The sequence below is a fragment of the Anomalospiza imberbis genome, chromosome 1 (assembly GCF_031753505.1).
Source record: "Anomalospiza imberbis isolate Cuckoo-Finch-1a 21T00152 chromosome 1, ASM3175350v1, whole genome shotgun sequence".
Lineage (NCBI taxonomy): Eukaryota > Metazoa > Chordata > Aves > Passeriformes > Viduidae > Anomalospiza > Anomalospiza imberbis.
Genome location: NC_089681.1, coordinates 49,200,723 through 49,225,771, shown reverse-complemented (window position 1 = coordinate 49,225,771; position 25,049 = coordinate 49,200,723). Strand labels below are relative to the sequence as shown.

Genomic DNA, 25,049 nt, shown 5'->3' with positions numbered 1-25,049 from the left:
TGCACTCTTCTTTTTCTCTTGTTGAACTAGGCACTTGTAGTAGGCATGTTCATATGGGTGCACTTGTATAAAAGGCAATGGCTATAAGAACCCAAAAAATGCAGCTTACCATTAGTAAAGCAGTTCTCCATATGCACAGAAAATACCTATTGTTGACAGACTTTTGATTATATCTTGCACCTCTATATGGATATTACCAAATAACACACACAAAAAAAAAAAAAAAAACAGTGTTAAAGAAAACATATTGGTCTAGTGGCAACTAAAATAACATCTTTGTTAATGGTACAGAGATATAATTCCTACCCACAAAACCTCCTGCTCAGGTTTTGCTAATGTAAGCATTTCCTGGTAATGAGTTTTGAAAATTTGTCTTGTCTGTCATATAAAGCATATCAGATACTCTGAGGTGGAGTACTGTTAATTATTATTTCTGAGAGCCATTGCTGTAACATGAGGAAACAATCAGCATATTCAGGATTAATTTTAGTTGCACTGATTTGAGTATTTTATAAGTGGAGGGCATAGCATTTTAGTTATTGCACTTCTGAAGCAGATATTTTTTCTCATTTTGTATTTACTATTATGCTCTCTCAGAAAAAGTAAGTTAAAAAACCAAAGCAGTTTCAGTTTCTGCTTTTGGCAGTGCAATGGCTTCTTGCCAGAAAAAAACATAATTCTCATGATATGGCCTAGAGATTCTTTCTCCCATTCCAATTACAGTTGCACTTACCTTTGTGCTATTATTATATGCAGCTGTAAGAATTTTTTTAAACTAGGTAGTATTGCGTAAATATTAAAAAATCAGTCTCTCTGGAGCTTCAAAAGTCACAAAGAATGTTTCTGCTTTGATATAGTTCAGGTATCGGTAGCCTTTTAATTTGCTGTCTGAGAAGAGTAAGTCATAGTGAGCTGCATTATCCTCAGTTTTTATGCAGAGCTGTGGAATTTCACTGCATCAGGCAATGTATAGATTCTGGATATCAAAAGAAATAAAAGCTTAACAGTATTGTGAGGTATTACTGCCTTGCCTTTCTTAGTCTGTCTTTTCCATCAGGCTTTTGTCCTGAATTTCAAAACTGGCAATCAGCATGCTTTTTAGGCTCTTACAGGAGGTTAGGAAGGCATACTGCTCTCTGCTTTCAAGGCAATGACATTTAAGAAATGTTTACTAAGCATGAAATAAAGAGTATTATTGAGGAAATATTTTGTCTTACTTGGTTATGCCATGATCAGAATATTTCTATTGCATTTGCAAAAATTAACACAATAACGTTTTACACTGTTCCTTTCTCACCGTAGTCTGATTCTGTACTTGCTCAGCACAAGCTTTTCAACAATATACCATAACATTTAAGGATAACAAACAAACCCAAGGAAAGCTCAAACCCATATATAACCCCCAAATGTTAAAATCTCCCAGCTGGGCTTCTAGTGGCATTTGAGATAAAATGGCATGTTTTTCAGGTATGTAGTGACACTTAAGTTCTATGTGATCATTTTCTTGCTACAGTTTGGACCTTCTTATATAGCATGTTTATCTTGCAAAGTGAACCATTATGTTAAAAGCTGAAGTGCAGCCTGGTAAGCAATAATGTGCATTAGTTTATTACCTTTTTCTAGTTTGGTTTACTTGCAATGTACAAAACAACGTTTACATTAAGACTTGGATCATAGAAAGCTACTTTCCTTATAAGCATTGTTCTTAATACTCAGTAGGTACAGAAGTTCATAACTTTTCCACATCTAAGAGTGAACCAGCTATGAACTTTCAAATGTAAGAGGTTGTTCAGTGTATGTATGTTCATAAAAGTGGCTGTGCTGTGAGCTACAGAAATGAAACTGATACCTGTAGAAGAGAGAACATTGCTGCAGGATATTCTTGCTACAGAAAAGCAAGAATATGTGTAAAATGGGTGAATGCTTTGGTCTTGTGTGGGTTGTGTGGTGAATTTCTATGGTCAAGTTAGCAAGTATGTGAGAAAAATGAGGTTATTTATCATCTGAACTCAGTTCTTAGCAGAAGGTGTGAAATTTTGATCTTTTAAGTCACTGCTTAAATCCTAGAGAATTTCTTGCTAATGCCCACTTCTCAAGTCCTGTTCACTGAAATGAAATACATGGAATGGGGACCCTATTAAAGACTTACTCCTGATTGTGTCAGACATTTCTTTTAACAAATGCAGTCTCCTTGGTGACACAACTTTTCTTTCTAAACTACCATAGACATAGCTGTGATACCATAGACAGCTCTTGGAAGTGGCCAAGTTAGAGCCAGGAATGATAATGATTATGCATTAAAGATTTTTTTTTTTTTTTTTTTCATGAGATTAAGTTTAAACATGGCTGTCATATTAGGTGAGGACTAATTGCTTCAACAGGAAAGCAGAGATACTGTAATGTCTCTGTGCTGAGTTACAGTTCCATGAGATGCAGCAAATACTTCACTTGTCAAAAAGATGTTCAGTTCCCTGCCTTTTTTTTTTTTCTTCCCTGGCTCTCTGGTGCTGCTCAGGGCCTCATGACTCAGGTGTTTGTCATGTTCTGCTTAATGAGCTAATCTAACTTACTTACAACTCGCTGAAACAAACAACAAAAAATGGTAGACTTTTGCCAGCTGTGTCAGGGAGCTAAAATCAGCTCATTAAGAGGGTCAGATGAGGAAAGGTTGAAGTGAGACCTTCCCTCTTCAGCAGGAGTGAGCTATTACTTCACTATCAAGCAATCAGTTTTATAGATGTAGGTGAAGCTACTTACAGGTGAAATTGAATTAATGGCTAATGTTGATAGAGAGTCCATCCTCCTGATCTCATTACTCACTCAATGACAGTCTGTTCTTTTTGTCTTCATCAACAGGTTACAGGAAAAAAAAATTTCTAGCACATTACCTAGCATAGTAATTCTGTGGATAATTTCAACACAGTGTTAAATCTGTATTGGAAACCCTCCACCTTCCTTTGTAAGTCTTGTGAAAAGGAAGAAATTATTTTTAAAAAACATTAATGAGATTTGGTAATGTATGAGAAGCCTGAGATGGAGAAAAACATTTCCATGGCTGCTGTGTGAAAGTAGTTTTAGATTTACCTGTTTTCAATTATATCAGTATAGAGATGCCACAGAAATGGTCACTTTTGTGTGAGTATAAGACACTCTGTGTTACTGTAAGGAAGACTTTGGAGGTTCAAAAGAGAAATTACTGATTAATTATATAGACAATAAAGCAGTATGAGTAGGAAGAACTGTTGTAAGGCAGTATGGTTTTGTTTAGAGATATTAAGAAGAATCCTAAACCTTGTTCAATGAGTAATAGAAATGCAAATAAGAAAAAAAGTAATTGTAGATTTTTTCTAGAAATAATATCCCAAAACAGTTTTTTAAAATATATATAATTTAGGCTCTTTTATGTGTTCTGTGTTGTGGGTTTTGCTTGTTGGCAGTGGTTCTTTGTTCTCCTAAATATCCTTAACTTCAGAGGCTGCAGTTGCTTGGATGTTTTTGAAATGAGCTTGTAGCAGACTTTTGCGTGGGAGGCAGAAGATGGTAGGTAGAATGAGGAAGAGTTGCACTTAGGTTTCTATCCGAACATCTTCACAGTTTTCCCTCCTCTTCCTGTTCAAACTCAGATGTTCTGAGAAATCTTTGGACTTTCATTTCTTATTGGCAGTCATAGTTCAAATTATGTTCTTAGTCTGAAGGACTTGCAGTCATTCAGAATTCATTCATTTACTGAAGTATTTTTAATGGATTAAACAGAATTTTCAATTAGTGATTCTATGCTCATTATCCTGTTTGACTATAGCATTATCTTATTAATGTATATATCTATTTTCTCCCATTACATACTTTGATAATTTCTCAAAGATGACTCAGCTTTTTTTGAAATACAGAGCTGTAAAGGAAGAGTTACATGCAGTATGTTCTACATGCCTTTTCCTGATTTGTAAGATTTTTTTTGCATCCTTACCTACAGTTATTTCTATTTTCTGTATAAGATTGTTTGTATTAAACAGGCAGTCCTCTGGAGAATGAATTTTTCGTTTTAGCTTATCTGAATTATTAAGCATTACTTAATTTTAGGCTTTGAAGTGTAAAAATTACATGCTTCAGAATTTTCTTTGAAGTGTTTAATTAGTCTTAGATTCAAGTTGATAAAGCATTAGGAATAGGTTTTATAACTGGATACTTTTAGTAATATAAGGATTGTCTCAAAGTCCTGTTGATTCTTGAAAAGATTTGTGTAAAGCTTGTTACAATAGAGTAATTGATAAATGGCATTGCTCGCCTATATATTTTTTTAAAAAATTTAATTTCATAAAACCTACTGTGTTTTAAATTTACTTACTTTTTTTTGTCTTTCTCTCCCATAGTCTCAGACTATGAACTACGTGGGGCAACTTGCAGGACAAGTCCTGGTTACTGTGAAGGAGCTGTACAAAGGCATTAATCAGGCAACCCTTTCGGGATGCATTGATGTCATTGTGGTGCGGCAGCAGGATGGGACATACCAGTGTTCTCCTTTCCATGTCCGCTTTGGGAAGCTTGGTGTACTGCGCTCTAAAGAAAAAGTGGTAAGTTCAGAAAGTGGGTCAAAACAAAGTTTTGAGGACCAGTTAATTCCTTTTTTTTTCCCCCACCTCTTCCTTCCTTCCTTCCCCAGCTCCCCACATTCCCAGTTAGCAGGCCGGTTTAGTCCAGAACAGTTACTCATAAATGCTGTACAGGGTGGTGGTTTTGGAAGGCAAAACAGAATTTCTTGTGGTAATCTAAGGACTCTGCAAAAAGGCTGTGAAAGACAAATACCAATATATGGACTTCACAGTTTAAAAATGTTTATGTGGAGCTATTTGTTTATTTATCCAAATATGCTGGGAAAGAAATACTTAATGCTATTTAACTGATCCCTGATGTAAGCAACTCTTTTTGGAATGTCTGAAGGACAAAGCATATGTTAAGAGTTAGTGACCTATTATAAATATTGCTCCTTGTTAGCTGTGCTCAAGGCTGATTTACAATAAAAAATGCAGTTGTTAACATCCACAAGCAACTGAAAACTGAGACTGACGCTTTGCTCCTATGTGGGTGTGTTTGAAAGAGAACCTGGTACAATTTCCCATCCAGCCGTTCTGAGATGGTGGTGCTACCCAAGCAGATTGTCCTTCCATCCTCTTCCCACTGGCTTTGTTAATCATGCTAAGAGAGTGAGTTGGACTGGGTTGGCTGGAAAATGGAGCTGTTGTAGGGGAACTTTACTGTCAGTAAGGAATACTGTGTATGACATGTGGGTGTGCTCCAAAAGATAAATTGATTTAAAGAGGACATAAACCCTCAGGATTATATTCTGCTTTCTTAAGGAGTAAATGGTTATTGCAGGAAGCTACCCCTATCTTTATATTTTGATTGTAAAAAGAGAATAAAATGAAACTGAAAGAGTAGTTAGGTCAGGGCATTTTGTTGTTTAAGGTCAGTAGTTGGACTTATATGCATTCAAGTTGTATGTTTGTCATAGTAGCAGGTTTTGTGTTTATTTTTTGTTTGATTTCCCATTTATTAGTGTTTATTTTAACAAGCTTGCTGATGACAAAGAATTTATGTACCTTAAATAATTTTGTAACAGATTACAGTTTTCAACTGGGTGCAAAAGAGGTGGTATAGCTGTACTTTTTCTGACATCTAGACAAGCGAGATATGCTTACAACAGGAGTGTCTGAAATTCGATTTTGTTAAATGTCTTTATACACTTGTGCGTAGCTGAACCAAATTTGAGAGGTTTTCAGCTTCTGAGTACCTCTAAAAAGCTGTTGAATAGTAGAAACATCTACTCTTGGTACTTGTGGGTAGACTGTCAGTATAATTCTCAGCTTTTGCTTCTGTAGATGACTGCTACTCCTTGTTTTCTCCATCCTTGGAGTTACTGTACGCACAATTCTCTCAATAGTCAGTTGAATGTTTGTTACTGCATTGTGGATGCATTTTTCTCTGGCATGTTATGAGCCCAAGATCAATTTGTAGTCCCAAGATGTGTGGGAACACAAAGTATGTGTGCCTGTGCTTCAGCTTCAGGTATATATGAATGTCTCCAGAAAGCAGTGTGAGGTATAGGTACTAAACTTAGAGATGTTTGTATGTCTAAACCAGCATAAAGAAAAGGTGAGGTTTTTTTTAAACTCATGTTACTGAATTGGAAATACAATAAAATATTTTTGAACTAAACAGTAGTGAAATATATATGATTTTCAGATCAAAATCAGCCTGTTATTTTGGAGAAGAAGAAAAGTGATTATCTTAATGATTTGGGTATAGTCCTCATGCATATTTGGTTATTTACCAATACTAATACCGGGTTTTCTTGGCCAAAAATACCTTTTTAGCACAATAAAACCATTATTATCTGATGAAAACACTATGGTTGCAGATGGGTTGGGGTCCTATGTAATACCCCCATTAACTCATGAGCAGGAAAATCTGAAACACTAATTTGAGTAGCAGAAATAATTGTGGCAAGTCTCTTATCACTTTCAGACAAAGCCTGCCTCCAAGAGGCCTCCAGGTGGAACTTCTGGTGTTCAGGATTCAGGTTCATAGCAGGCTCCATTTCAGACTGATATTTAAACATCTGAACAGTCATTCTTCCATTAAATTGAAGACTATATCAATAACTGTATGAACAAGATTCAGTCTTTATATCAAGTTTTTTTTTCTTATTTTTCTTGTGGGTATTAGTCTCTCTGCCAGGAGTATCATGTATTTTGCAGGTGAGCAAATTAAAGACCATTATGGCAGATTTTTGTGAGAAAGAGAGAGGAGAAAGGGACACCATTATACAGTGAAACAAAGTTTACTCTCAGAGCTAAGTGGACCATGAGGTCAGCACTTTCCCTGTGATGAATTATTTACAATAAATTGTCTCTTTCCACAGATTGATATAGAAATTAATGGTGATGCTGTTGATCTGCATATGAAATTGGGTGACAATGGAGAAGCTTTCTTTGTGCAAGAAACCGAGGAGGAAGATGTAAGGACTTTATGCTTCTTGATGGCTACAATGTAGTAATAACACAGTAATGGGTTAAAAGTGCTTCCTAGTGTTGTCAATATCCTGACTTCTGTGAAAGCTAGATTTTCTGTAACTGAATCTTAACATCTCTTTCATATGCTGCCAAGATGCTTGATGCTTTGTACAATTTTGCTGCCAGTAAGAATAAAGTAACTAATTATTTTCATTAATTAGAGCATTATTTGGAAGATGTGCTGAAGTATTTTTTGTTTGTTTTAGTTAATTCATTCTTGTTATGCAGTTATACTGATTGATGTATCTTAGAATAATTTTTGCTTTAAGTTATTACAGCTTGTGCCTCTACTAATAAAGGTAGTCTGTTTTTTGGGCATATTTTTAATTTGCCTTACAAATCCTAGCCTAGTTTTCCACGATTTTCCACGATTTTTCCACAATTTTTTCACAATTTATGAAATTTTCACCAGGTAACAATAACATCTTGGACTTGTGAATTTATTTCCCAATAATCTTTTGCAACTGGAAACTAATGAGCCTCTGAAAAACAGGAATAATGGTTCATTTTTACTCTGATTTCCTAAGGATATGGGATATACGCAATCACAGTATTGGTCAGTTCTGAGCATGGCTTTTGAGTCTGTTGGCATTTTTCAGCAAGTCTGAAGGAAAGTAATTCTAAATACAAGGCTACAAAAGGTTTAATGAAAAATAGTCAGAGAAGAGAGGAAAAAAATTTGTCCACGAGAAGCAAAAGTGTTAATTTTCTGTTTATTAGGAATCAGTCTTTCAAGGAAATGAGAATGATCCAATTTTTAGTTTAGGGTGCTACTTGTTTCCTTTGGGGCATCAGAGGGAGTTCTCATATTGAAAGGAGTTAAATACAATTTAAAGAGTAAGGAAAAAATAGGTGTTAATACCCCAAATGAACTTGGGGTAGGGATTCATAACACCTACACAAAAGGAAGGTTGGGTTCTGTGTCAGTGTACACCATGATTAAAATAAAAACTGAAAGCAGTTTTTACAGATCTAGGCCATGTCAGACATTGATGGGAACTGATCAGTCTCAGACTTTCAGAAAGCAAGGGTGATAACCACTGCCTTTGTCCCCAGTGGAGTGTTTTAAAGGAGCTATTGCACTTGCATAGTACATTTTGATTTATAACAAGAGTGCTTTATCTTTGTATGTGTTCTTGAAAGCTGGTAATTCACGCTGAAAATATAGATCAAATTCGCTACAAAACAAAATTGAGTTATTTTTACTGCTTTTAGGCATTTTTTCCCTCTGCAACTCATCAACATCTTTATTTGCCTCTTGAAGGTATGCTTATGGGATAACTCATAAACCTCTCATTGATTTCTTTTGTTTCCCCTTTGGGGGGATTCAGAAAGGTCCTTTAAAGGGATAAGTCTTTGCAATTTTCACATCTTGACAATCAGAAGTAATTATACCACTCACCAGGTAAATACCACTGTCCATGTAAATCAGGACAATTTCCAGCCAGTTTTCTTTTAACTTTTACTGAGTGTTTATTTTTTTATTTATTTTTATTATTCTTGGTTACTTATCACTAATTGTGCAGAATATTAACTTCAGTTTAGATGCTGGCATTTGATTTCAAGGTTTTTCACAATGCAAAATCTGTGTGTCATCACCGTTGTATAAGGCTGTATTTTGTTCTCCTTTCTCTACTTCACTCTACTTTACAGCCAGTGAACAAAATTTGTTCTGTAACATTTAATTCAATGAAAATTTGAATTTAGTTTTAAATAGTAGATAAGACTTTGAGCACAGCTAAAGTAGTTTCAGTGCTCTGGCTGTGTCTCAGTGTTTCTGACTAACCTTCTTCACAAGAGTATTCTACAGGAGTAAAATAACAGACATCTTGTAATTACTTCTATTCTCTACCATGAAATTGAGTTCCATAACTTTTTCTCTTCGCTATGCAAATTCCATTCTCTTCTGCTTTTGTTCCATCTTGTCTTTGACCCTTCACAGTGTGTTTCTTTCAGACTAGGTGTTAGTGTCTTTTCAGTTTCTTGTTACAATGTAAATAAACCTCAGGCAGTCCATAGCTAAAGCTTTTCCTTCAAAGGGCAGTGGGTTGTAATTAGTTGAGGGTTGGTTGTTTGTATGTTGGTTTTGAGGTGAGTAAATTATAGTTGACTTTTTCTTTTTGAAAGATACTTTACATAAATAATGTCTGACATGTATGACATGACTGAAGGCACCTTTATAATTTTGTGGGTAACACTGAACTGAGAGGAGGGGTAGACAGGTCAGAAAAAGAGCCACCACAGAGAGCCAGCTTGGCAGGCTGGGAGACTGGGCCAACAAGATTTACACCAGGGTTTAACCAGGATGCACATGCAGTCTCACATAAGGCTTGGAAGTGCAGGCTGGCACCCACAGCAGTGCAGGCTGGGATCTGACTGGATGAAATGCAGCTCTGCATCACCTGGCCAGCAGCGTGACCTGGCTGCAGTGACGGCAAATGCATCCCAGGTAGCATCAGCAGTAGCACAACCAGCAGGTGAAGGGATGTGGGGTTGTCCTCCTCAGTCTTGTGGTGTTTTAGATCAAATCTGGAACACAGCTCTGGCCTTCCCAGTTCAGGAGAGACATGGAAAGTTGGAGAGAGCCCAGTGGAGGGCTGGAGAAATTGAAATAGAAAAAAAAGTTGCTGGAACTTTTGCTATTGAGCCTAGAGAGGATTCAGGAGAATCTTAATCACAGTCTTGCAGTACCTACAAGGTAGTTACAGAACAGAGACGCTCTCTTCACAAATCTGTCTAATCATAAGATGGGGCACAGGGCATGGGGAAAATATCAGCTAGATACAAGGAAAATCCTTCTGTACAAAAGTAGGAATAGGTTGACTAGAAAAGTGATAGATTCCCTCACTAGAAATACTCAACCTTTGGCGTGACAAGGCCCTGGATAACCTAACCTGAGGCCCCTTTTTGACAGAAGATTAGACCAGATGGTGTCCAGATGTCCCTTTCAACCTATACCTTCCCATGAATCTGTTTCAAAATAAACAGCAGTGGATTTAATTAGCCTTTTTTTTATTAACACATTTAATAAGCCTGGAACTGGTGTGCTCAGGGTAGATAACTTCAAAAACATTCCACTGACTGGATGTTTGCTTTGCTGGAAAAATCAGTTGTTTGTGTCTGAAAACTGTAAGAATACTAACATGCATATTTCAGAATTTTTTGTAATCACTCTTGGTGAACTTGGTTCCTTTCTAGATATCAGCTTCATACCACTGGGCATCTGTATGGCTTTGTGTCTAAATATAGGTACAAGGATTAATCTGTAGCTGACAACCACCCTGTGTGCACAAAACAAAATGGGAAAAAATAGCTTTTTCTTTTTTTTTTCTTTTTTATTCCCCAGGAAAAAGTTCCTGCTTATTTGGCAACATCTCCGATACCCACTGAAGATCAGTTTTTTAAAGACACTGACAATCATTTGAAATCAGGAGAAAATGAGAGGACATGTGCAAACTCAGAAATTCCACATTCTGGGGAAACAGAGACTGTATTCACCCCAGGTTCTGTGAAAAAGAAAAAAAGAAGAAGAAAGAAATACAAACAAGATAGCAGGAAAGAAGATCAGATCTCTTCTGCTGGGACTGAAGACATTTTTGAGATGGAAATAAGCTCAGATGATGAGAAAACTGTACAACCCCTAAGGTAAGCTCTTAGATAGTTGCTGTTTTCACTGTTATCACTGAACATTTAAAAGGTGACTTGTTCATTTCCTCCATGCAAGTATTGCACAAGTTTTGGTAGGCTCTGCCTAGGCCTTTCCTCAAAGAAACAAACAAAATTCCAAACAGGTATCTTCCAAATCTTCACAGATTCCCCTTAAAATTGGGCCATTTTTTAATGAGCATGAAATGCAGTTAAGCGCATTCTGGTGAAGAAATGTTGCAATACTCTGTTGTGACTGAGAAAGTTTCAGTGTAATTTCTCTGATGAGGCAGAGTGATCTTCTGGTATGTCTGGTAGCCTCTAGATAGACTGCAGTGTGGAATGCCTGTAGCACACCACATCTGAATTTGGCTTATCTGTAACCTGAAGTTTACTATGGCAACTGAAAAGTATATAAATGAATGTCCCTTCATGTTAGTAAAGAAAATTCTTTATACGTGTGTGAAGAGAAGGTGGGGGGGGAAGAGAAAAAACAATCAATCCTGTATTTTGAGGTGGATAAACTCTTAGTAAAGGGGAGCCTGGGCTAAGGTGATAGCACATATTAATAAGCTGAAGAGGTCTATAGGGTAACAGGAAAGATGAAGGTTATAGATGAAAGCTATCAAGCATTTAAATGTTTCAAATCCAGGAAAAGCTTGCTCATCAGGACTTGGTTTTCAAAGAAAGCTAGGTGTTTCACTGGGCAGCATTGTTGTTAAATGTAATACTGGCTGAATAAATTCAAGATCAGGTCTGGGAATTGCAAGAATGTTTTGGTGTAAGAGAATAAAATATAACTGAAAAAACTCCTTCAGTATGGATCTTCATAGGAGTCTCAGATTTAGTAAGTATCAGACAAAAAGGTTAGTGCAACAGGAGAACATGAATCTGTTATCATATTTATGACCAATAAAGCACAACAAACAAAATGTGGATTTTAAAGTGTTTTATAGAGTTTCTTAGCTAATTTGCCTTATTTTATTAGTTAGTGTCATATTTATGTCACTGAATTGTCATTTAGATATTCACCTCTTTGTTTAAGTCTTGGCATTTTGTTTGGTTTGAAATTTTTATTTTTTTTCAGTTTAAGAAAAGGAAGACCTTTGCTTAGTCTTTAGCGTACAGTTATTAAGACAACAATAAACTTGTCATAGTAAAAGCATCAAAAATAAAAATAACTTTCAAGTACAGGAAGAGAGAAAATATAACCCAATAATTTTTTATTCTTTATTTAATGTGTCATTACAAATGTATGAAGTATTTAGGAGTGTCATGTAATGGCTGTAATAATGGCTGCTTTAATCTAGTGTTTAGGATTCAGATTGCTATTCTAGCAATTATCTTACTTTGTCTAGAGGTGAATAAAAAATGGTGTTTTCATCAAGTTTACTCTGGTTTTATTTTTTGTACTGTTTAGAATGAAAGTTTGGCAAGGCTTTTTATTTCTAAACTTTTTTTTAACATGTATAAGCAGAAACAGCAGTAGAAATACATTGAGACAGGGTTCTATAAAACAAAAAGAAGATGTTTGTAAAAGAATGGTGTTTTCTTGTGAACAGCAAGTAAATGCAGGACTGAAACAAAAAAATAACATTGTAATGGTGAAAGCCCAAATACATTAGGTTTGTGGCTCTGTGTTGGTTAGTCAAGTTTATATACACTCATTTCAGTGGGCTACCAGGGCAGGAAATAAAATGCCTTTCAATAGGCATGCATTTGTTTTCTTCCCAGCTAAAGGTTGTGAAAAAGTGTTTGTAAGTTTTCTTTTCAAACCCTGTGGGGACATAAGGTGGAATCAGTAGTTTTGTTTGAGATTGTGTTGTTTTGGTTGGTTGTTTCTTGGGTGTTTTTTTTTTTTTTTTTTTTTTTTTTTTTTTTTTTAGTTATAAATATGTGGCTCTGAAAAGGAAAAAGAAAGATAAGATTAACTGTTCTTAGGCATGGCTTCAGGTTTCAAAGTGAAACTAGGAAAGGAAAAGGGGGGCTGATGTTTTAACAGGAAGGTCAAAAATTCAGTCACAGGTGCCAGTATATAATGTCTTATCTCTTTGGATTTTTTAGAAAGCAAAAAACAAGATGTTTTCTGTTCCTTGGGAAAATCTATTACCAAGTGTTTATCAGCTTTTTTCAAAGTATGTTCTTTGTCTTTTCCAGCTATGATTTAGATATGTAAAGTGGTTATCTGTCTCTCAATTGTATGTATTTATTTAGACTATATGTAAAGTGGACAACAATGAGAAGACATGGTAGTACTATTTATAAATGTCACAAAATAAATAGCTTAGAGTAGATGGTGCAGATTGAAGTTATAAGCTGATGCATACTGATTTTCCCCTTGTATTTTCAATAATCTTTGCGTTTGGATTTTTAACTTTTGTGTTTATCCACTTATCAGTTAAAATTGATTTTTGCATCCTTTGTATGAACCCTTCTTGTTGCTAATTTCCAGTCAATAAAATTTGTTCAGTACCACCCATGTGTCATCCTGCCTCCCTCCCCACTGAAGTAAAGCTATTGAGTACCTCTTTAATTTTTTTTTTTTTGTTTTATTTAGTTGTTCAATCATACTTTTTTTTCCCTTCTTTGGAGATACTTATTATTGCTGACAATGATCGTATGAAACATATTTCTGTCACATTTAGCTTAATTTATGAATACAAACTATGTACAGTCTCTGCAGTTCTCATCTTAAGTCAGGCAGCATCATCAATCAGGTTTCATAAGAATACTACTGTGGAATAAGAAGTGGAGCTAAAAAGACAGTTTTAGAGTTCAGCATTTACCCACACTGTCTTTTAAATGAAAGACTTGTACAAATGAGGTAGATTATTGTAACTGCTTAGTGTCTAATTGAGTAGGCATGCAAATTCTAAATATTTACACATTTGATAATAGCAGAATGTTTTCTTCCTCCATAAGAGAAATGCGCATTAGCATTCCAAAACAAATCCATGCAACTGTGCACTGGAATAAAAGTAGTTTTTTCTTTCTAATAATGGCTTAAAATAATTTCTGTTGCATTTTGCACTCAAATTCTAGTCATGTCTTCCTTATATTCTTGTCTACTGTATAGCCATGATGCCCTTGATCTAACCTCAGACAAGTTAGTTGTATCCTGAGAATAGGTATTTATTGAGTTAAATTCAGAAAGCTGTAAAAAGATCTGAAGTACTTTATGATGGTAATATTTCAAGGGGACTTCTGAGTAAAATAGGGTGTATGCCTGTTCAGTGGCATACTGAACTTACTGTTGGTTGGGTTTGGGTCTTTGATGTAGATATTGAATATTTGCACTTCCCAGTGCAAAACAAGCCTCACTGTTCAGAAAAGTGCATTATTTTATCTCCTTGTTGTAGTTGATGTTAATCTGTAAGCTCTTGGGTAAGTTGTGATGCTAGTACCTACCCCTGGTTTCTTACTGTTTTAATTTGTCAAAAGTACATCGTCAAAACTAACCTTTCTAGTTCAACTTTTACAGTGATTGTAAAATTCACATTGTAAAGTTTACAGTGTAAAAATTTATGTTCATCTTTGTGTTTTGTTAATATTGTCTGCCTGTGTAGAGTAAAATCACTAACCATTACTCATGTAGTGTAGTATCATATAGGCTATTGTGATTTCTTCAGTATTAACTTCCAGGAGTAATAGATTTTCAAATTTGCAATATATTCAGGAATTAATAATAGTTTTTAAATACTTTTTAAGTTATGTAGAGGTGTCTTGCAAACAACAAATCCTTTAAGCCATGCACTCCTTACTTTTGCTCTTAGATTTTTTTTAATAACATCTATGTAGTTTCTTTTACTGAATTAGTAACTCCAATTTCACATAGCTGACTTAATACCTTATGTGTCTCCACAGAGGATCCTCAAATTCATCACCAAAGGGTGAAGAACAAAAGGAATCTTTGATTTATCATTCGAAAGACCATTACCCCTTATCTGATGGAGACTGGTCCCCTCTGGAGAAGTAAGTCACTTTGTAATGTCATCATTTGTGTAATGATGAGTAATTATAAATAAAGATTACTATGCCTTTTTATTCATTTTCCCCCTGATCTGTAAAACTATCAGACTTGCCCAACTTCTGTGACATCAAATGCAGCACTCGATACTAATTTGAAACTTTGGGAAATTTACAAAATGTATTATTTTGCTGTTAAAGAGAGGAAATACAGTTAATAAAATTCCCTCAAGCTGAGAAGGGTATGGAAAGCTGGTATGTTCCCTATGATTCACCCTAGCATAAGCAATACTTGATCTGCCACAGCACAAAAGTGATGGGTATGTTAAGGTACATTTTACTGTGTGAAGTAATCCAAATTGCTCAAGGTAAAGCCAGATCCTAAAGTTGAATCATATTCCCCTTTGGAACAGGGGATTTGCTGGAGTTCTGGTATCTTTCTTTGTCCAGAGATACTGAAATCTTCATCAGTTGACTGTGAATTCTTAAAAATGGCATAATAGAGATTGCCAGTCAGTTTTCAGTGACCAGGGCACTTCTATATCTACATTCAAGTACATTCTTCAGTTTCTGATGTTCATGCTCTTCCTCTTGCATTCAGCTGGTAATTTTTCAAGGCTCACACTTTGGATTTCAGCACTCTAACCTCAGTTTCTATATGCGTAAGAAAGCATTTTGTGCATATGTGGTAGTATTTGAGGTAAATTTTGGACTTTTCCTGAGCCTTAGATATACAGGAGAGGGCATATATGTCTCACATAACATGCTAAGTAGTATCTTGATTAATCTGAACTCTTTGGCAAGTGTCTAGTTGTACTGCTTTTCAATTTGATGGAAGAATCTGCCTTATAGCAGGTACATTCACAAGGTCAATGAGAATTACTGGTCAGCCTTCCATGATGGCCATTTTTGCTTGTTACTTGCTCAGTGCACAGGCACCTGTCCTTCTGCATCAATAGGTGGTGAAGAATGGAAGACTTCAACCCATATTGAACTCTTCAGCCAATATTTTTTGAAGTGTGTATGATCTCTCTGGTTCAGGTGTTTGCAGGGCTGTGGCCTCAGTGGAGTGGAGTCAGAATGTACCACACCATTCTTGGTGCCTGCTACTTCCCCCAGTGCATAGCTTCTTAATGAACAGAAGCAGCTGGACAGGAAATCTCATTATCATTCCTTTTTTTATTTTGGGCTGACAACCACATCCTCAATTACACTTAATGAGATGCAGTCTTCAAGTGTTCCCCAAAGGTTTGTGGTTTGTGACTGAAAAGCAGTCACAGTGCTTGACCCTTAGGACTGACACGTTGCTGTGTGGATTATATGACCCAGATGACTGTAGCATGGAGGCTGATACTCATTTTCACTTTATAAAAATCTGAGCTAACATAGACTAGCAGGTCATATCTGGGAGAGATAATTTATGCATCTTTTCTCATTTATGTATTATGGAGCCAGTCTGCTCTAATAACTTGTTTGTGCCTCATGTGAGGTATCTAGGCTTTTCACAGTTCTGGGGTTGTTCTTAACAAAAAGCTACCCTGTCCAGATTGCAGTTCAACAGAAAAATTGGCAATTTTCCTTTTTGTCGTTGGGGAAGATGTTGGGTCAGGGATTCTCTGACACAAGCCATCTAGGAGAAGAGAATTTTTTCTTTAAATTACTTCTCCTAAGCTATCAAAGAAAGATTTTATCATGTAGCTATCGTACAGAGGAAGAGAAATGGGAGGTTTTAATAACCTCCTTTTTGGAGATCTGAAGAAGCTAACTAACTTGTAGTTCAATTGATTGTCTTACTCTTCAGAACCCTTGCTGGGAGCTCAAGGAAGAAAATAGCACAAGTCCTTTCCATGAGGACATTTGTTTGCCCTACTCAGTATAATAAGATGGAAAGCATAACCATTAACTAATTGATACCTGATGCCATCAGTATTCTTCCTGTTTTAACAGGCAATGTTGGCACAACTAGGTCACTATTACAAGCATGGGCCTTTTGGCTAAAGACTTCTGCCTGAGAGTAACAGTGAAAAACGTACTTTGAGGGAAGTAGAATAGACTTAGGGTCCAAAAGCCCTGAAATATTCAATCTTTTCCAGGAACTCCTGAATATTAAGAAATAGGCTTAGAAACAGGTTAATGTTGTGCGTAGCTTCCAGTTGACTTGAGGTGTAGGTGGAATAAATTATTTGACATGTAGGGAAAGTTAGTTCATATTCTTCCTGAAGACAAAGGTATACATGTATTTTCATCATTGTGTCACTTTAAACAAGCCCTTAGAACAGTACAGAAAGTGTCGTTCCTGTATGACATTGTTAATGGTGAACTGAGGGGAAAATACCACTTTTCTTTTTGTGTCCATGGGTGATGAAGGCTGGAAGTCAACTGAGATGACAACTCACCATTGTAGAGATATTTAAATGTCCTGATATCTTAGATTTTTGTGGTGTCCTCTTAGAGCAATGTGAGGGATTATTACTGTCTGGATTGTGATCTATGTAATGTCTATTTTTGCAGTCTGAATTGTGATCACAGTTTCGTCCTGTATGAGACTATAAAACCTGAGTTCCTCAAACCTTCAGAAAGTTTGATATATGGTGGTGAATTAGGTAACTAATCCTTGCAGGAATTTTGTATGGAAAAAAAATTCCATAAATTAAATATCTGTAGGGAGTTACTTTAAATTTTTCAGTATTAAATCATTGAACAACCTAAATTGGGAGTGACCTCAAAAATTTATCTGGCCCAACCTTTCCTGGGAGAGGGTGCCTCAAAGAGATTGTCTAGGACCCAGTCACAAATTACAAGTGCAACAAGTGCAAAGACAAGTGTGCAGTTGTGTACTGGGATGACACAACCAAAAAGCCCAGTACAAGCTGGGATCTGTGTGGTTGGGAGCAGCCTTGCTGACCCGGGGGACAACAAGCTGAGCCTGAGGCAGCAAAGCACAACTGCAGCAGCAAAGGCAAACTGGATCCTGGGCTGCATCCACAGGGCATTAGTGGCAGAGACAGAGATGTGATTATCCCTCTCCTCTTAGTGCTGGTCAGGCCACACATGGAGGTCTGTGTCCAGTTCTGGTCCCTACAGTTCAAATTCAAATACTGAGGTTTGTTTATATAAACCAAACCATAATATGTTTATGAATGTCAAAGTGCAAAAAGAGCAGCATTTCCATAATATGCGATATAATTGCCTTATTCAAGGAAGGGTAGACAAAACCTTGAGTTTCCTTTAATCTCTAACATCCTGTGTGCAAAATGACTTTGAAATCACTCCTTTCTAGTGTTTTGTGGGGTGTTCCTCTGGCTTAAAAGTAATCTCTACTGAGGTAAATTTTAGAAGTCTCTTTCTGATTTATGAATAATAACCAGTGTAGGAAAAATAGGATGGATTTTAAATGTCATGTAGTCCAAACACATCTGAAGGAAGTTTCCAAGTAATCTCTTTTCCCCCTCCTAAGTTATCTTCTGAACGGTTTTTTCCCTGCATTGGGAATTGATGTTGTTTTGTGCACTTGTGAGTTATGTTTGCAAGACTTTTATTACTCAAGTCTCTGCATAGCAAGCTGAAATGCTATATTTTTACAGAGGTAAGGAACTCAAAACTATTTTCTGTCTTACTTTTTGATAAACTCTTTAGATTTGTTCTTGTTTTGTTTGAAAAATGGAATGTGGGCTGAGGGGAGAGCTATTCCTGCACTGCAGATGCAGTGCAGGAATCTGTTTAGTGTGATCACTATGTAAGTCCTTTAATGTCTTTAATGTGATTTTGGTTTTAACCTAATTTCTCACCATTTGAAAACCCTGCTGGGCTTCTTGCCATGTTGCCAAATAATTGAAGCTCTGTTAAGCTGTTGAAAACTCTACCAACAGTAGCTGGACAACAAATGCATTAATGCATTTTAAACACTGGCTTTCTTTTTTACTTTTTCCTTTTTATTTTCTTTTTTTCTTTTTTTTTTTTTTAATTCTTCTTGATTTGGTAGCCCTTTCTCTGAGCAAGTCTGCCCTAAAAGTGATTCAGAACTAGAAGTTAAGCCTGCTGAGAGTTTGCTCAGATCTGAATCTCACATGGAATGGACATGGGGAGGATTTCCAGAGTCAACCAAGGTAAATGTCTTTATTGTCTCTAAATTTGTAACTGACTTTTGGCATATTTAAGACTGTCTCAGGAGAGGATTGGAAATCTGCTGCTGTTGTTCAGATACAGCTGAAATGGAGAAGTAGCAGCCCCTTGTGGCAGGCAGAGAGTCAGCTTTGTTGAGTTCAAAAGTTGCTCAACAAAGTAATCTCTGGAAACCTAGCAGTGAAACTCTGAAATTCTTGAATTTTTAGTTAGAACCTGAAGGAAACAATTTAAGAAATTAATTTTCTTTATTGTAGAGTATGTTTTGTTTCATTCTAGAGGAACTGTAGCTTTGATAAGAGTAAATTTGATATCTAACAGAGGCCCTGGTAAATCCACACTTACACTTTCTCCTTGCTGTGGTTTGGTCAAGTCAGTGCTTTCTCTATGCCAGTTTCTTTACTGAACTTGTAAATAAGCTCCTATGAAAATTCTTTTGCAGGGAACTTTACTAATATGGTGAGACGTGTTTCATGTTGCTACAGTACTTGTTTAAGTTATTTTCTGGTTTCCTTGTGTGATGAGAACTTGTACCACAAGTACAAATTTAATGTTAGAATGGAATAAAACAAACAGGTGAAGTGAAAGGATTGACTAGACTTTTGTCTTTCAGATAAGTAAGAAAGAAAAACTGGAACACTGCAGAACAGCTACCATTACTCCATCAGAGAAGACTCATTTTAGGGTTATCCTCAGCTCTGATGAAGTTGAAGACGATGATGATGTGAAAGATTCTGTCTGTACAGTACTGAAACCTGAGCCAAGAACTCATCCTCTCCTTAAGCAGATGGATGTTAAAGACTCTCTTGCTTCTGCAGTCATTGAACCGCAAGTTCCGTTGCCATTGGATGGTGATCCTCAGTCCAGAATATTGATGGATCCTTTACCAGAAACAAAACCAACAGCAAAAACTGACTCTCCTTCGAAAAAGAAAGGTGTGGAATAAAGCTCTTGATTCTTGCCCTCAGTGTGATCTACCAAACTTGAGGTCATAGTGGAAAAAATGTAAATGTGCCTTTTCAGTTTTTCCTATTTAAAGTTTTATCTGACTAAAATTATAGTGAAAACTCTTGAACTTAAAAATCATACAAATAAGTGTGAATCTTTCATGATTATGCTTGTATTTAATGTGTCTGGGTAACTTCATCTCTTAACTGTTAAAATTAACAGGGGTGCACAAGCGAAGTCATCATCAAGGCCCTGATGATATTTACTTGGATGACCTAAAGGCATTGGAACCTGAAGTTGCAGCACTCTACTTTCCCAAAAGGTAATTTTGAAGTAAAATGCTATAAATCAGAGTAATTCTGCAGTTGCCTGATCTGAGTCATTACATGTATTATTTATGTGCCAGTTCTGATAAAAAGAATTGGACTTCAGGTTTTTAGGCTTTTGTGAAGTATTCAGTACTTATCTCATTGTGAAAATTCTAATTTGACAAGAAACACATTGAAAGATCACACGGGAAGTGACTACTGAGAATTTTCCTCTTTGTGGAACCAGTATGTTCTGCAGACATAGAGGGGAATATGTTTAAACTACTTTTGTACCAGTACTCTTCTTCAGCCATATTATAAACTTTTCAGTGGATCGAACTAGTGACTCCAGCCTTAAATGACAATGTGATTTAAATGACGTTTAAATGATGTTTTTTAAACATCATTTTTCTTTTCTGTTGTACATTCTGCCACAGACAGTGCTCTAAAAACCCTAAAAGCAGTGCCCTTTTTCCCTTCTTACTTTGCAACATTCTGGTAAAGATTGAGGAGTACAGTATTATATAGAGGATGTTTTCTTCATTTAAATCCAATTTTGGCAAGAAATGCAATTATTGCCGAATTGAGGGGGATGTTAGGAGAACTGGAAACAGTCTGCAGTATTATGAAGGGTTGGTGTGGGTGTGTGTTGACTGGGTTTTTTGTTAGGTTGGTTTTAAATTAATATTGTGAAATGATGTAAAAATTCAAAAGCAGGATTTTTTTGGGGGGGAGTAATCATATAGTATGTTCTGTAACCTAAGATCTGTACATTTTTTTGCAAGTAAAAAAAACTTTTCACTTTCCTTTAGTGATTCTGATCCTGGCTTCAGGCAGTGGACAGAGTCAGATACCCTTTCTGGTTCCCAGTCACCCCAGTCAGTGGGAAGTGCTGCTGCTGATAGTGGTACAGAGTGCATGTCTGATTCTGCAATGGACTTGCCTGATGTTACACTTTCACTTTGTGGAGGTCTCAATGAAAACGGAGAGATTTCTAAAGGTATGTGAAAGACTAAAACATAAAGAGGAATAGAACTCAGGCAGCTAAACAAATGAAGTGGCTTGGATGCTCTGATTTCCTCCTTAACAAACTTTGACTTATGCTCACATTGAGATAAGAGGATAAAAAGTCTTTCATTTTTCTAAGATTCTCAAGCATTTGCCAAGCAGAACTAGCAGAATTGAACCTCATTAATCAAGGACACTTGATGTCTTGAGAAGCGTTCTGTCTCATTTTTTGTATTCTATATTATTTATCTGACCAGCTACATTGATTTCTGGTTGCCAGTCCTTGCTTAGCCCTATGTAAATCTTAACAATTCATCTTTTTCTAATTGCCTGACAACTTTTCTTGTTTTTCAGTTTTTTTGAAGTGCTTAAAAAACCCCTTTGTGTTGGACTGTGATTTTTGCTCTACTTCTGTCCTAAATGATTTTTAACCTCTAGATTTTTACTAGCTGATTTTTCTCTCTTAATGCGTTAGTCTATTTACTATGGAAGTTGTATGTATTTTTGAGGGAGCTCTTAGAAGCATAAGGACATATCCTGCAGTGTTTTAACATTACTTTTTTAAATGCTCATCCAGTCTCTAATACATTAAATGGCATTTAGGTGCTTATTAGTAAAGACTCAGGACTGTTCTTGTGGTAACATGGTAGTAATACTGGATTTGATTGGAAAAAAGGATGTCTTGATTGCAGGGATCTTACACTGAATCATGCATTTCTGCAAACATATATAGAAATTAGTTGTGAAAATGCTAGTTAGTGATAGTAGTAGTTTTTCAAACCGTAAAAGCTGGCATCATCCTTCCCCTGCTTCTTCTAGTGTAGTATGTAGGCCCCTTGCCTGCCATCATATTTTTGAAGTAAACTTGCCTAGACAAGTATAACTTTCTTTTTCTAGCTTTTGAACTGAATTAGTTCCTCCTTATCCTTCCCCTTTTGATTTCTTAATGCCCTTTTAATGTGATTGTTAAACTGGTCCGAGGCTTTTTCTGTAGGGAGGAGGCAGTCACAGAACCCAACACAGGTGGGCCTCAATTAGCACATCTTTAGTGATGCTGCAAGATCAGCAGAGACTCTGAAATGACAGAAAGGGTTTTCCTAGATGTAAACTAATCAGACATCTTGGGATTTTATGTTATTACTTTCTAGTTAAAAATCTCTTTCTATTGCAGAAAAATTCATGGAACATATTATTACTTATCATGAATTTGCTGAAAACCCTGGACTCATAGACAATCCTAATTTGGTAATACGGATTTATAACAGGTAAATTCGCTGTGTCTTGTAATTAGGTCATAGAAAATCCCATTTCAGATCTAGTCTCTGAAATTAGCATGTTTCTCAGCTTCCATTGCAGTTTGTGTGTGAATCTGTTTGAACCAAAGATTTGCATTAAATTTAGCTTTAGCTTAAGAGATTTTTTTTCTCTAATTGTCACTGATGTTGAGTTGCATATATTAAAATGACTCTGCTTGAAGAAAATGTTAGTGTTAGTGGTTGGCAGCAAATACATGTTTTCATCTACACAAGGGCATGCTGATAAATATCATGCTGATAAAATAAATATCATGGTGATATTTATTGATCTGTAGATTTTGTAATATCTTACCAATAAAATGTTTTAAAACAGGTATTATAACTGGGCATTGGCTGCTCCGATGATTCTGAGTTTGCAGGTGTTTCAGAAGAGTTTGCCTAAGGTAAACAGATCCATGCATACTTTCTTTGAAATTCTGTATGTAGTAACACCTGATTATCTCTGTTTATCTATACTAATTAAAAACATGTCTAATTTTTCAGGCTACTGTTGAGTCTTGGGTCAAAGAAAAGATGCCAAAGAAGTCTGGAAGGTGGTGGTTCTGGCGCAAGAAAGAAGGCATGACTAAGCAGGTGGCTGAGACCTATTGTAATTTTTTTTCTGTTAGGTGTTAAAAGATAAAAAAATAGTTATTTGTCAGAAGTACCTCAAAACACTGCTCATATAGTTCAGTGTCACTGATTTCCAGCTGATGTTGCAGTAGTTGTAGCTGCATCTGTTTATTTAGCCTCAAATACTGCACCATTGCCTGGTGCTATTAGTTGCGTCAACAAAATTTATTATACATAATTCTTAAAATTCTTTATTCTAAGCCATAAGCAGTTATCAGAGCTGCTCTTCAGTTACTGCAGTATGTTTTAGGAATGTACACACAAATAAGTAGGTGCTGCACTGCACAGTAGTTAAGCTGAGACACCCCATTTTAGACTAAATTTAGACTAAAGCTTTCCAAACCTTGCATATAAGCCCTAAACTTACTTCCCCACAAAAAAGTTATTTATAAGCTCCTTTTAATGCTAAATTCATCATGTTAAACTAGCAGTTCCCAGTTTCTGGCACACATAGTTTTGTTTCCTGAAATAAGAAAAAGCTTTAATAGATAATTTCTTCATAAGCATCCTTTTAAAAAATAAATTTTAGAAATTATTATGTAGAATAGTGATTCTGAGACTTAATATAGTTTATGTACTATTTTGGTAGCTGTTTTTAACTTGGATTTGTTTAAAAAGCTTATATGTTCCTTATTATCATGTTGTTTTAGATACCAGAGGCAAAAGAGGGGAAAACTGAGACGCAGAGAGCGAATGAACTGCCAGCAACTATAAAAGAGCAAGTTAATAGTAGGTGTGTTCCTGTCTGAAGACTTACCTGTGGACTGAATAGTGCCTTTTTTTCCCTTTTTTTTTTTCTTTTTTTGAATGAAGAATTCGGTAGTAATGTACTGTGGGGAGAAACATTTTCCTGTAAGCTACTGAAGAGGAACCAGATTTGTATAGCAAACAATTCAGCAAAATAATGTGGCAGCAAACGTTGGAACTACAAATAGACTACAATTATTTCCTAAATGCTGTTGTGTTTATTTTTTATAACAGAACTGACAGAACAAATGGTAACCTTTATCAATAGGCCACTGCTCTGTAAATACAGTGATATTGTTTCTGATACACTTTGTAATACACTTTTTTCTTTTGTGAAGGCCTAATATTGTATTAATAATTTGAACCATGTGGATTTTTTTGTAACATTAAATAACTGAAACAATAAAGTAGTATTAATCACAGTGCACATATTGCCCAAGTTGTGGTAGACAGCGCTTAGCACAAAACTCTCCCATTCTAGGGTATTTATTATGTATATGCATATTCTTGCATGATTTTGCAAAGGTACTTGTAAATGTTGATGTCTTAAAGATTTAAAGAACTAAATATGTTGTGATTTAATACTTCAGAGAAACTAAATGCTGCTTTTAATCTTGAAATCTCTAATGAGCAGGAAAATAAGTCTGTGAATAACCTTAAAAGGTGAGCTCCTCCACTAACACCCACAGTTTAAGTGCCGTAGTAACTGAGGCAGCTTTTTTTTAAAAACAAAGCTCTGCTACCCATTCAGTGTCCCTTTTCATCTGCAGTTTACCTAATTCATAAACACAGTATTAGTGACCACCTTAACACTGTGTCTTTACTAAACGCATTGTGTGTGGAGCCAGTTGGGAATAGTCATGTTTAGAGCTCCACCAGTACTGGCATTCCAAGTCTTACTTGCTTACTGGCATGTACTGGATTTATCTGGGCATTCACTAGACCATGGACTTCCTTAATTTGTGTTATTGGGTAGCAGCAAATCCTCAGCATAAGCAGAAATTACTCTGGCATAAGAATCTTACTCCGTTAAAGAAGAATTTTATGTAGCTTACATTTATTGTGGTTGATGTCACGTTAGGCCTCCAGAGGATGATTCTTCTAGTGATGAAGCATCCCAGGAGTTGAAGGAATCCCTGAAAATGGATTCTGCCCCAGCAGAGCATCCACCCCATGGCAACGTTACATCTTACAAGAAGTCACTTAGACTGTCTTCAGACCAGATAGTAAGTGACATGCGTGTCTTGTGCGTAGGATGATTAATAATCCTTAAAAAAAATTATTTAAAAAGAAATGTAACATGTATTCCT

At 36.0% G+C, this 25,049-nt stretch overlaps 1 protein-coding gene across 3 annotated transcripts in view; it reads left to right on the top strand.

The window, feature by feature from the left end:
* Positions 1–25,049, top strand: part of LPIN2 (lipin 2) — a 44,017-nt gene that overhangs the window by 9,694 nt on the left and 9,274 nt on the right. For all 3 annotated transcript variants that reach the window (XM_068191289.1, XM_068191279.1, XM_068191297.1), the window contains exons 2-14: positions 4,368–4,568; positions 6,917–7,012; positions 10,414–10,712; positions 14,577–14,684; positions 18,661–18,784; positions 19,414–19,735; positions 19,971–20,070; positions 20,869–21,056; positions 22,236–22,329; positions 22,694–22,763; positions 22,864–22,953; positions 23,643–23,725; positions 24,821–24,965. In XM_068191289.1, the coding sequence (XP_068047390.1) occupies positions 4,377–4,568; positions 6,917–7,012; positions 10,414–10,712; positions 14,577–14,684; positions 18,661–18,784; positions 19,414–19,735; positions 19,971–20,070; positions 20,869–21,056; positions 22,236–22,329; positions 22,694–22,763; positions 22,864–22,953; positions 23,643–23,725; positions 24,821–24,965 (1,911 nt within the window). In that variant the 5' untranslated portion in view covers positions 4,368–4,376. The remainder of the gene's footprint in view (positions 1–4,367; positions 4,569–6,916; positions 7,013–10,413; positions 10,713–14,576; positions 14,685–18,660; positions 18,785–19,413; positions 19,736–19,970; positions 20,071–20,868; positions 21,057–22,235; positions 22,330–22,693; positions 22,764–22,863; positions 22,954–23,642; positions 23,726–24,820; positions 24,966–25,049) is intronic.